The 12,968-nt window shown below is 45.0% G+C and overlaps 1 protein-coding gene across 3 annotated transcripts in view; it reads left to right on the plus strand.

The window, feature by feature from the left end:
- The first annotated feature begins 614 nt into the window (after positions 1 to 614).
- st7 (suppression of tumorigenicity 7) overlaps positions 615 to 12,968 on the plus strand; it is a 45,593-nt gene continuing 33,239 nt past the window's right edge. The window contains exons 1-2 of one of the 3 annotated variants that reach the window (XM_023955473.1): positions 615 to 762; positions 12,908 to 12,943. In XM_023955473.1, the coding sequence (XP_023811241.1) occupies positions 12,922 to 12,943 (22 nt within the window). In that variant the 5' untranslated portion in view covers positions 615 to 762; positions 12,908 to 12,921. Of the gene's footprint in view, positions 763 to 11,805; positions 11,822 to 12,907; positions 12,944 to 12,968 lie in introns of those variants that run through there. The other 2 variants (XM_023955474.1, XM_011472873.3) reach the window with 2 other exon arrangements.

Raw genomic sequence — 12,968 nt, forward strand, 5'->3', positions numbered from 1 at the left:
TCAGAAATTCACCTCAGAGTTGTGGGCAGGAATGTTGACGTGTGATGTGGAGTTAGCCTGCCTCCACTTCCCATCATCCCTTTGCTTAGGGCCTCTCTCACAAGTTTACAGCCCCTCACATCTCTAACCTAACATTACAGCTGAACTAGTGAGCAATGTCACAGCCGTCCATCTCCAGATTCCAGCTCAGACCAGGAAAACAAAGACGTTCTTGGATCTATCTGTCTGACATTGAATGCATCAGAATGGAGCAGAGCAGGGAGCTTAAGGCCTGCTGTTGTAGGTTCTACAAGTTTTTAATGGTTTTTTTTGTTCTGCTCCTGATTCACAACGATATGAATAAAGAAATACTCAGAAACTCAATTTTCTTTATACATGTCCCATTAGAACAATGTCTCAAGGGGCCGTTAAAACCCCCATTTTCATTGGAGTGGGTCTTTGAACCTGCTAATAAAAAGTTTGAAGTTTTATTTGTAACGGCAAATTGATGCTTTATACTTTGGAATTGAAAATTTCTCCTGAGGTAAACACATTTTATGTACATTTTTCCAGTACACCAGAGAAGTGGGTCTCCTCGTGTCAGAGTCACGCAGGCGTGCAGGTGCAGCAGCGACACCTGCAGGCGGCCGCTTGGCTCCGTCAGCGCGTGGCTAACTGTTAGCTCCACGGCAGACACGTCCACAGTCCGGACACATGCTGAAGTTCAGCTGGAAGAAATGCCAACGAGGAACTTCATCACCTTCCCCACATAACTGACCCAAAGTAAGTTCCGCCGCGTGCGCCCCTGAATGCCCCCGCGTGCGCCGTCTCCACTTTAGCCGCGCTCTCTCTCTGTCTGTTGTTAAGTTTCATCATGCTGAGCAGTCAGTGGTCACTTCTTCATGTTAGCTGTTAGCCACCTCTTAGCCAGGTAGGGGCACGCGGACTGCAGAACTAGGACTAGAGGTCGTGGAGGAAACCGGGATCCGGCGGATCCGCGTGGTTCCGCTCCATCCTGACGGTTTCTGTCACTGCTGGACTCATTGAGCTGTTCAGCTGTGATGTTTGCTTTGTTCCTCTCACTTCTATCTCTGGTTCCCACCAGGACTCAAACAAAACACCAAAACAGTTCTGATCAGAAGACACGCGAGTAACAGTTTAAAGTAGATACAACTTATTTAAAAAAAAGAAGAAGAAGAATGAAACATTTGGAAGTAAAGGTGTGATCTCGATGCTGCTTTATGGGTGACGGAGAGCCTTGTGTGTTTATGTGAAGTGCCCCGGACGGCGGCAGGAGTGTCATGATGGGGCTCCTCAGTGTGAGGATGGATGACCCACGTGCCTTCATCCTCCTGCACGTTGGAGCTGAGGACAGAGATGAGGCACAGCTGCTGCTCTTCCTGTCTCGTCTCCACCAGTGAAGTGGAAAACCTTTGAATCTGCTGATGTCCAGTCTTCAGTCAGAAATATTCAATCCTCCATGACAACTGCTTGGACTTTGGATGGGATTGGCTCTGACAGCAAGCCCCCCTCTGATGAAAATGATGTTTTTAACATGTTCTTGTGGCATTTTCCTGATGATGGAGGCCATATTTACTAAGAAAATTACAGTTAAAAGTGCATTTCGGAGTTTTTATTTGATTCAAATTGTGGTAAATCAGGAGCAGACAAAAAAAAAAAAAGCTCCTTTTGGAAAAATCTCATAGAGGGGACGCCGCTTGTAGACGACTAGATTCATGTGGGTCTTTGTTTTCCTCGTCTGAGCTGGATCAAACTCCAATATTGCTCGCCATTTTTTTGCTTCAGTAACGTCGGGGGGGGGGGGGGGGGGCAGGAGCTCCCGGGAATGGACGACAGGAAATGGGAGCCGGCCTACTCAGCGGTAAAGGTCCCGCCCACAACTCAGAGGTGAATTTCTGATGAACTCCTGCCCGCTCTGCAGAAACTATGTTGTTGTAAACGACACCGTTTTTTGGCCAAAAACAGCATCATCATAATCAAAAGTCGTTCAGCAGAAGAAACTCTCCTTTAGTGGTTGATTGCAGCTCAACAGCACGTCACTGTGGTATCATTCTAGTGCAGCTTCACTTCCTCTTCTCTGTCAACTGCTGTTTCTGCCGAGTTCCCCTTTACTGCCCCTACGGTTGTTCTGGTGGGCTTTCCCCAGGAAACCATGTCTCTGAACTTGAACCTCTTGGCTCCTCTGAGGCAGACGTTCCTTCATTAGAAGAGCATCAGACTGGATGATTTCGGCCTCGGCCTCTGCGTTTATATTCATTTTAGTTAAATGTCAGCAGAAAGTCTTGGCCTAAACTGTTCCAGTGCTAAAGTAGAGGCTTCCTCCCGTAACCTGGACACCAGAATCCTAAAATACTTGACATAAAAACAGGAAATACAAGATTCTTCTGATAGCGACCACCAACACCTTCCAAACAGGACGACAGAGAGCTGTTTTTGGTCCATATGCTGGAAATTTAGACCAATAAGATGATCTGATCTATAAAACCCTACAAACTGTGACTCAGGACTCTAGAACCGCATGTTTTTTGTTTTGTAATATACAAGTCATACCAAATGATTTTAACAATTTTAATGTTCAAAATAATTGTATATCTTTGTTTTATTGCCTGATGCTCCTTTTATTTAGCTGCAAATGAACCTGCTATACCTTCTTGTTGTCTCCATTGATCAAATAAAAAAAGCGTGACAATGAAAGAAAAGAACGTCATTGAAATTTCAGCCTAGTTCTCCTCATTGAGCTGCAATTTAATGAAAGAAAGATTTCTTGTTTTTTTGTTGAGGAAAAAAAACTTGAGGTTTCGACACATGGATTTTTTCAGGCTTCAACATATTAACAGTGTTGCTATCCTATGACCCCCCCCCCCTTCCATTGGCGTGTTCTCCCTACCATGACAAAGGTGGATAAAGGTGGAAAGATTTCATGTAATCCATGGACACCAGTGAAGATCACAAATCATTGAAGAAAAAAGGTTCAGAGCACTGTCTAGTGGGTCTAGATGACCCAACTCCCAATGTCACAGTGCCTAGGATAGCACAGGGGTTACTAATACATTTTCATGTCCAGAAGAGTTTCTTTCTTATCTCTGACCCCTAATTTGCACGTGTCTGTCTGCTGTGCGTCTCTGTTGTGTGAAGAGTTCGTCTTGTGACCGTCGCTTTGTCTACATTGACTCCGTTGCGTCTGCGGTTAGGTTTTTGTTTTTTAAAACCCGGACCTGTTTCCGGTTCCCCGGCTTTTTGTCACAAAATTGACGTGCAAACAGAGGGACGGACGTGGAACGCAGACATGACGGCGGCCATGGAAACAATCTCATTGATTAATGAACGTTTGCAATGCAGACCGACTACAAGTGTAGTCGTCCTGTTGAAAGGCGAGTGCGAGCACCGTTAACCAACCGGAGAACAACGAAGAGAGGTCAACAAAAAAAAAAGCTTCACAATGCAAAATTTCTTATAAACAAAACTCTCCAACATTCAGTAGAGCAAATACAGCGGGGGAAAATAAGTATTGAACACGTCAACATTTCTCTCAAAAAAAACATATTTCTAATCGAGCTATTGACATGAAATTTTCACCAGATGTCGGCATCAACACAAGTAATTCACACATAGAAAGAAATCCAAACATTTATGTCCATAAATGAAGTTATGTGTAATAAAGTGAAATGGCACAGGGAATAAGTATTGAACACGCTTACTGAAATTTATTTAATACTTAGTGCAAAAACCTTTGTTGGTGATTCCAGCCTCAAGACGCCTCCTGTATGGAGAAACCAGTGGAATACATTGCTCAGGTGGGATTTTGGCCCATTCATCCACACAAACTGCCTTCAAATCTTCAAGGTTCCGGGGGTCTCCTCTGTGAACCCGGATCTTCAGTTCTTTCCAAAGATTTTCAATTGGATTCAAGTCTGGTGATTGACTGGGCCATTCTAGCAGCTTTATTTTCTTTTTCTTCAACCAGTTGAGTGTCACCTTGGTGTGTGCTTGGGATGGTTGTCTTGCTGAAAGATCCACCCTCTTTTCATCTTCAGCAGCCTGGCAGATGACAGCAGATTCTGATCAAGAATGTCTCCATACTTTTCTCCAGTCATTATTCCTTCAATGATATGAAGTCTACCAGTACCACAGCTGAAAAACAGCCCCACGCCATGATGCTCCCACCTCCAAACTTGACTGTTGGTATGGTGTTTTGGGGGTGATGTGCGGTGCCATTTTTCCTCCAAACATGTTGTGTCTTATGACATCCGAAGAGTTCAATTTGGGTCTCATCTGACCAGAGTATCTTCTCCCAGAATGTCATGGGTTTATCCAAATGTTGTGTCACAAACTCCAAACGAGCTTCAACATGCTTCTTCTTCAAAAATGGAGTCTTGCGTGGTGTGCATGCATGGAGGCCATGGCGGTTGAGTGCATTACTTATTGTTTTCTTTGAAACAACGGTACCTGCTGATTCCAGGTCTTTCTGAAGCTCTCCACGAGTGGTCCTGGGCTGTTGGAGAACCCTTCTGATGATTGTTCTGACTCCTCTGTCTGAAATCTTGCGAGGAGCACCTGGCCGTGGCAGGTTTATGGTAATGCCGTGTTCTTTCCACTTCCGGATGATGGGCCCAATGGTACTCACTGGAACTTTCAGAAGTTTAGAAATGTGCCTGTAACCAATGCCTTCAGTGTGTTTTGCAACAATAAGGTTGCGTAGGTCTTTGGACAGCTCTTTGCTTTTACCCATCATGCAATGCTTCTTGTCTAAAACCTTGCTGGTGAGAGACCTTATTAAAAGGCATCAATCAGGGCTATACCAGCTGATATTACTTTGCACTGATGGGGGGCAGGTTAACCTTCTGAATACTGACAAACTCCAGCTGCTTTCTTGGCTTGCCAAACCTTTTTACCCCTCCTTTTCTTCATGTGTTCAATACTTATTCCCTGGGCCATTTCACTTTATTACACATAACTTCATTTATGGACATAAATGTTTGGATTTCACCCTGCGACAGACTGGCGACCAGTCCAGGGCATCCCTTGCCTACGCCCAAGTGGCCGGGATAGGCTCCGGCAACCCCGTGACCCCGAAAGGGAATAAACGGTCAAGAAGATGAATGTTTGGATTTCTTTCTATGTGTGCATTACTTGGGTTGATGCCGACATCTGGTGAAAATTTCATGTCAATAGCTCGATTAGAAATATGTTTTTTGAGAGAAATGTTGACGTGTTCAATACTTATTTTCCCCGCTGTATTTTCAAAGTCCATTTTTTGGGGGGAAATTGTAGAGCAGTAGAAAAGTGATGAATATCATGGGCCTGGCTGACGGCTGTGACACATGGAGCTGGTGTGGACATTTGTCACGGAGCCTCATCAGAACGCTCAGGAACCTTCATGCAGAACCTGTTCAGCGTGTTAAGAGCACGATTTCAGCTACAAATGTTTGCCCTGCCCCAGTCTGCAACAAAAGTTGGTGGACATGCTTTGTTTTCAGCGTTTGACCGCCTCCCACGTGGCCCTGTGATATTTTAATGATCTCTCATCACAGCAGAATTGAAATGCTGTCTGGTTTGATGATGGACGTCCGGGTTGCTGGGAAGGCTCCTACTGTAAGCCAGGAGGAGTGGAGCTATGAATCCAGGTTGAGTCCGAATGAGAAATCTCCTGTTTTTTCAGTAAACAGAAAGGAGGATCAATCATTTTGTTGCATGGCCTTTGCATGTTTGCACACACAAAGCCGTCTGCACGTCACTGCTGACACCCTGAGGCTGCAGCTTGATGCAGGTGCTTGTTCTCCACCCTCACTGCTCCTCACTCTGCTTTGCATACAAACACAGTTTGATGAATGTCATTTCCAGTGTCCTCTATTTAAATGACCTGAAGTTTGCACATTTAAATCTATGCAAATGAAGCTGACAAGACCAGCAACGATGGGCGCAGGCTTCCCGAGCAAGCGTCCCACCCAACGGGTTTGATCCTCTAACCTCAGCATTTTTATGCGCCTCTGGGTCAGTTCACCTTCCAAACGCCTTTACATCCCTGCAATACTAGCTCTGCAATACTACCTTAAAGCTCACGTTGGAAGACTGAGAGGAGAATCCAGATCTGAGTCTTCAGTCCGTTCCGGTTATGTGAAGAACCTGAATCAACTTCTGGATTCTGGAATGTTCTAAGTGACCCATTTCCCCCGTTTAGGTTTTTCAATTGCATATTTATACCAATCAATGTTGCACAAAGTGCTTAAAGTCCGACTCTGATGAAGACACAACTCAGAGGTGAGTTTGTAATGAACTCCTGCTGCTCTGCAGAAACTAGGTCCTGGAAAACTACACAGTTTTTTTGGATTTTGACTAAAACTTAATCATAATAAATAAAAGAACCGATGGGATTCTACAGCTGCTATATGGTTAGTTCATTAGTTAGATAGGTAGTAGTTAGGTAGTAGTTAGTTGTTACTGTTATATGATAATAAAGAATACTGCGTTTTAATTGTATTCATTTGCGACGGGCCGCCGGGGGATTTTGTGTTGGGGGGGGGTTTAACCGTGACACCGCGCCCCCTGCTGGTTCATCACCGCAGTGATCAAAAATCCCACACCGTCACCGCTCTAAGTGGAACTTTAAAAGAAGCCGTCCTAAAATCTAAATCCTGTTCACACAAAAATGACCTAAATAATAGAAAAACAAACAGATCAACTCAAGTGTCTAGAACAATAATGATAGTAACCCTGGAAGACAGTGTCGCTCCACATCAATGGGTCTGTTCAGTCTTTTTAATGTTTCAAATGTTTATGTTGACAGTTTGAGTTAAAGTAAGGGTTAATGGATGACGAAGTGTGCCTTATCAGAAATTCAGCGAAGGTCGTTAATTCTGATAATGGACACTTCTAAGGCCATTAACCCGCTTATACCAAGGTCACTTGCAGAAGAAATAAATATTCAACCAGTTTTTACTCGTTTATTCTTGTTATTTTTGGATTTTTTTTCCACAAAAAGCAGACAATTAGTTACGTGGAGCAGGGCCTGTCACGGTAATGGTAAATGGTAAATGGCGTATACTTATATAGCGCTTTCTACCTTCTTACGAAGGCCCAAAGCGCTTTACAGTCACAGTCCCATTCACCCATGCACACACACATTCACACACACATTCACACACTGATGGCGGCTCCGCTGCCGAACACTGGTGCCAACCTCCCACCAGAGGCAAGGTGGGGTTCAGTGTCTTGCCCAAGGACACTTCGACACATGGGAGTGCAAGGCGGGATTCGAACCTGCAATCTTACGATCATGGGTCGACCGCCCTACCGCTGCACCACGGCCGCCCCGACCTCCAATCGCGACTGCAGGGGAGGCAAAATAAATGCTGATGGTCACGATGTGTTTAATGAAGTGTCAGTTCAGTGAGAAAGTTAACCTCTTACCGCTTGTTTTTGTCCAGATGATGAAGCTAAAGGTTGTTTTAAAGAAGCCGGTACAGTGATACAAAACATTTAAGCTAGGTGACCGGAACTTCTTTTCAGGCGTGTCTCATCACTTTACAATCCACACCCAGTAGCCAATCAGAATCGAGTATTCACCCGGACAAGGCCTGCACAATATACCGCAAATTTATCGTTATCGCAATATCAAGCTGTGCAATATGCATATCGCAAAAGACAGCAAATTTGCAATAAATGGTTACCTTAAATGTGGCCAAACAATCTTATGGCAGCTTGAAGTGTTTAATGGATTGAAAGAATCCCTTTCTGCATTTGACCAATCAGATGGATTGGTCACGTTGGTTCACGTTGTTAACTAATCGGATGGCGCCCTATTATGTTGTATGTTCGCCTCCTATGTCAACAAGGGTCATTTGTAGTATAATTTTTAAGCTGTTGTAATGGAATGGGAATAATATTTTTGGTTGTTTTCTAATTGTTTATATACCGCAAATTATATCGTTATCGCTATATTAATCACTGATATCGCATATCGTGAGTTTTCTTCATATCGTGCAGCCCTAACCCGGACCATGGTATGATTTCTGTTGTGCACACTTCGTCGGCCATTAACCCCTTACCTAATTAAACTTCTGTCCTTAAACTCCTACATGAACCTTTCAGGTGTTAACCCTTGATGCACTTTAGTGATTTTATTATCTATGATTTACACAAGGTGGGGCTGCGCAACTTTACGCTTCTTAAAGTCGCTTTTCACTCAGAAGAAGAGAGCAAGTGTTCATGCGCTTGTCAGAATCAATCAAAGAAAACATGAATATTTCCAGCACCAGTAGCTCCAGCTCCAGTTCCAACGATGAAGAAATTATTGTTCTGTAGAATGATGAAACGCCGGAAAAGACGTCGATTTTGGCTACATCCCATAGTTACGAGAAGAGAAGAACATGGGGAGTTTTATTGACTGGTACAAGAGCTGAAAATGCATCATGAGCGTTTTCGGGGATATTTTAGAATGTCTGTCATTATTTTTTCGCGGCAGTGTAGACGCTACTTGCCGTCTATCTTCTTCGCTGGTATGTGTGCTCAGAAAGGCAGTTTTGTGTTTGAGCGTCCCCAAGTGTTGTTTTACTGTAACTTCAGAAGCTCCAGCCACGTGTGCAAAAGCGCCATTTTCATTGGTCGTATAGTTTTCGACGCGACGCGTCAAACCAAAAAAACGAACCCGAGGCGTTTTTTAAAAAGTGACGCTTTGACGCGTGGCGTTTTTTCGCGACGGTGTGCACACTCACATTGGTGCCCTTTGTTTAATCACGAGGCGTTAAACGTCGGCGAATATCGCGGGCGAAATACATCCCGGTGTGTACGGGCCTTTTGTGTGAATCTGTTTTCCTCATTCGACCCCTTCCTTGCTTCCTTCCTTGCTTCCTTCCTTGATCCTTCCTTGCTTCCTTCCTTCCTTCCTTGCTTCCTTCCTCCTTTTCTTCCTTCCTTCCTCACTTGCTTGCTTCTTTGCTTGCTCTCCTTCCTCGCTTGCTTCCTTCCTTGCTTCCTTCCTCCCTTGATTGCTTCCTTCCTCCCTTGTTTACTTTCTTGCTTGCGTCCTTCCTTCCTTGCTTCCCTCCTCGCTTGCTACCTTCCTTGCTTGCTTCCTTCCTTGCTTTCTTCGTTCCTTCCTTGCTTTCTTCCGTCCTTCCTCCCTTGCTTTCTTCCTCGTTTGCTTCCTTCCTCCCTTGTTTCCTTCCATCTTTGCTTCCTTCCTTGCTTCCTTCCTTCCTTGCTTCCTTCCTTCCTTCCTTGCTTGCTTCCTTTCTTGCTTCCTTCCTTCCTTGCTTTCTCCCTTCCTTCCTTGCTTGCTTCCTTTCTTGCTTCCTTCCTCCGTTGTTTCCTTCTTTGCTTAATTCCTTCCTTGCTTGCTTCCTTTCCTCCTCACTTGCTTCCTTCCTTGCTTTCTTCCTTTCTTGCTTCCTTCCTTGCTTTCTTCCTTTCTTGCTTCCTTCCTTTCTTGCTTGCTTGCTTCCTTCCTTCCTCCCTTGCTTTCTTCCTTCCTTCCTTGCTTCCTTTCTTCCTTGCTTGCTTCCTTCCTTGCTTCCTTCCTTCCTCCCTTCCTAGCGTGCCTCCTTGCTTCCTTCCTTCCTCCCTTCCTTGCGTGCTTCCTTGCTTTCTTCCTTGCTTCCTACCTTCCTTTCTACCTTGCTTGCTTCTTTGCTCGCTCCCTTCCCTTCTACCTTGCTTGCTTACTTGCTTCCTCCCTTCCTTGCTTCCTTGCTTCCTTGCTTCCTTCCTTCCTTCCTCCCTTGCTTTCTTCCTTCCTTGCTCCCTTCCTTCCTTCCTCCCTTGCTTCCTTCCTCGCTTCCTTCCTTCTCCCCTTGCTTGCTTCCTTGCTTGCTTCCTTGCTTGCTTCCTTCCTCGCTTGCTTGCTTCCTTGCTTGCTTCCTTGCTTGCTTCCTCCCTTCCTTCCTTACTTTCTTGCTTGCTTGGTTGCTTCCTTCCTCCTTGGCTTATTTCATTCCTTCCTTGCTTTCTTCCTTGCTTCCTTGCTTGATTCTTTCCTTTCTTGCTTCCTTCCTTGCTTTCTTCCTTGCTTCCTTCCTTCCTCCCTTCCTTGCGTGCCTCCTTGCTTCCTTCCTTCCTCCCTTCCTTGCGTGCTTCCTTGCTTCCTTCCTTGCTTCCTACCTTCCTTTCTACCTTGCTTGCTTCTTTGCTCGCTCCCTTCTCTTCTATCTTGCTTGCTTACTTGCTTCCTCCCTTTCTTGCTTCCTTGCTTCCTTCCTTCCTTCTTCCCTTGCTTTCTTCCTTCCATGCCTCTTTCCTTCCTTCCTCCCTTGCTTCCTTCCTCGCTTCCTTCCTTCTCCCCTTGCTTGCTTACTTGCTTCCTTCCTTCCTTCCTCGCTTGCTTGCTTCCTTGCTTGCTTCCTGCCTTGCTTCCCTCCTCCCTTGCTTGCTTCCTTCCTCATCTTGCTTCCTTCTTTGCTTCCCTCCTCGTTTCCTTCCTTCTTCCCTTGCTGCTTCCTCCCTTGCTTCCTTCCTTCCTTTCTTGCTTGATTCCTTCCTTGCTTCCTCCCTTCCTTTCTACCTTGCTTGCTTCCTTGCTTGCTTGATTCCTTTCTTGCTTCCTTCCTCCCTTGTTTCCTTCCTTCCTTCCTCCCTCCCTGGTGGAGCAGTTAGCTGCAGTTACTTTATAGCTGGTTTATACCCCCCACCCCACCCAATTAAACCCATTACTAATTAGAGTCAGTCATGAATGCATCAGTTCCCTTTTTTTTATCTTTGCTGTGACCCGACCTGGATTCGAACCCCCAACCTCCCCGTGTCAGTCATAGCGTGAGGACCACTGGGCTGGTAGAACGCCGTCTGCTGTTGTTCATCATTTGAAATCCGGCTCAGAGGTTCAGTCAGTAAAATGCTTTGGGTTTGATGATAAATTGGTGGAATAAAGGAGGGTTTGATGCAGACGATCAGGAATCTTTGGAAGCAGAATTCTTTTGTAATAATCTTCTTTTTTTTCACCTCCGCATTTGACCTAAAATCTCTATTAAACGATCAATGATAAACTGTCCTCCTCCTGATATTCTTACTTACCAAAAGATGGCTGCTCTGCTCTCCTGCTTATTTTCAGTTGCTTAGCAACCAGGAGGAGATGCCTTCTCAAGGTGGTACATTTTGATGGCATGGGGGTGGGGTGGGGTGAGCTTTGTTTTTAGTGAAGCAGTAACTAACTGATGGGATGGTTGGAAGGCTGGTTTAGTTTATTCATCTGATCCTCACTAACTCACCCACTGAGAGAGAACTGGAGCCTTTGAACATGATGGGACTTTGACCAAAGTCAGCTTCTTTGTAAATGATAAACACAACATTAACTTTTATAGGAACACATATTTAGACATGTATTTTTAACAGGGCTGCACGATATGAGGAAAACTCACGATATGCAATATTAGTGATCAATATTGCGATGACGATATAATTTTCGATATATGAGCAAATGGCAGAAATACCAAAAACATCATTTCACTGCAACCCGAGACTACATAGAGGCTTCTGACATAAAAGAGCTGCATCTGATTGGTCAAATGCATCAAGGGATTTATTTGATTTGTTAAATACTTCAAGTTGCCATAAGATTGTATCAGCACCTGTAAAGGAACCATTTTTAAAGCTAATTTTCGCCATATTTCGTGATATGCGTATTGCACAGCCTGCAAAATTGAAACAAGCAATTTATTGTGGAGGCCTCATTTTTAACATGAGCAAATTTGTACTTATAATTGTCTGTTTTATGCAAACGATGGAGTAAAGTACTCACTTCTCTGAGCAGAAAAACATAAAGCCTGAACAGAACTGGAGCCTTGATTACACTGATGTTTACATGCTTTTCAGACAAGAACGCGTCTGGAATCAGGTATGATGTGCTGCTTCCAACTTCCTCTTCTTCTTTTTACCTGACATTGATTTTACTAAATGAACCTTTAAAACTAAACTATGATTTTTACTAAATGAACCTTTAAAACTAAACTATGATTTTTACTAAATGAACCTTTAAAACTAAACTATGATTTTTACCAAATGAACCTTTATTACCAGATTACACGATTTAAAGTAAATGCACCTTTAAAATGAGACTTCCTGTGGGATTGAATCAGGTTTTTTAACATCAGATGTATGGCATGGGGTTAATATTTTTAGCTCGGTGTAGTCAGATATCGGTGGGGGGGGCTCAGGACTGAAGGCAGACGACGTGCAGAAATACCTCCATAACCCCCCCTCCCCCCTCTCATATTCTTTCTTTCAGAACTGATAGATTTCTCCTCTTTTTCTTGTTGTCGATTTACTTGTGTTTCCTCCTTTTATTAGTCCTCCTTTGTTGTCCCTCAGCCCCCCATCCAGCAGCAGCTGTCACTGTTTTTACCCCCCCCCCCAGCCACACACTCTCATAAAGGAATTCTGACATCACACACTGCTTGTGTCGCTATTGTCTTATAACGCTGCAGTTTTGTTTTTGGCCCTCCCACCCCTTCTACCGTGTCCTCTCTGTTGGAATAGAACCACCCCCCCCCCCCCCCCGCCCGCTCGCTCTATTCATCTGTAAATTCTACAGTGGAATGAGAAGGAAAGGGGGCGGGGGGCGGTGCGAGGAGAGCGGACTGATGCTAGCCCATGCCTCATGTTCCTGTCTGGCTGTGCTGTGAAGGATGCTCGCTCGGTTCTTTGGATCTCCGGACGTCATAAATCCAACAGTTCCTTTGAATGCCCCCCCCCACCCCCCCCATGTAACGGCTGGACCGGCTGAACGCTGGCGGGCTGAGAGGAGAGCCTTACATTAGCCACCGATAGCGGAGCCCGGGCATCTGGTGGTCTGGAGGCTGCATTGTGTTGCTTTGATGACTCCCGCTGTGTAGCTGCCTGCTCATCAACACCCCCCCCCCCCTCTCTCTCTGTCTACCCCCCCCCTCTCTTTCCTCCTTCTCCTACTCTCTCTCCATCACAGCTCCTGGCCCAGCCATGTTCGGCACAGAGTCCTCATGTAAGTATCACCTCCATCCTCCCGT

This window comes from Oryzias latipes, chromosome 6 (assembly GCF_002234675.1).
Source record: "Oryzias latipes chromosome 6, ASM223467v1".
Taxonomy (NCBI): domain Eukaryota; kingdom Metazoa; phylum Chordata; class Actinopteri; order Beloniformes; family Adrianichthyidae; genus Oryzias; species Oryzias latipes.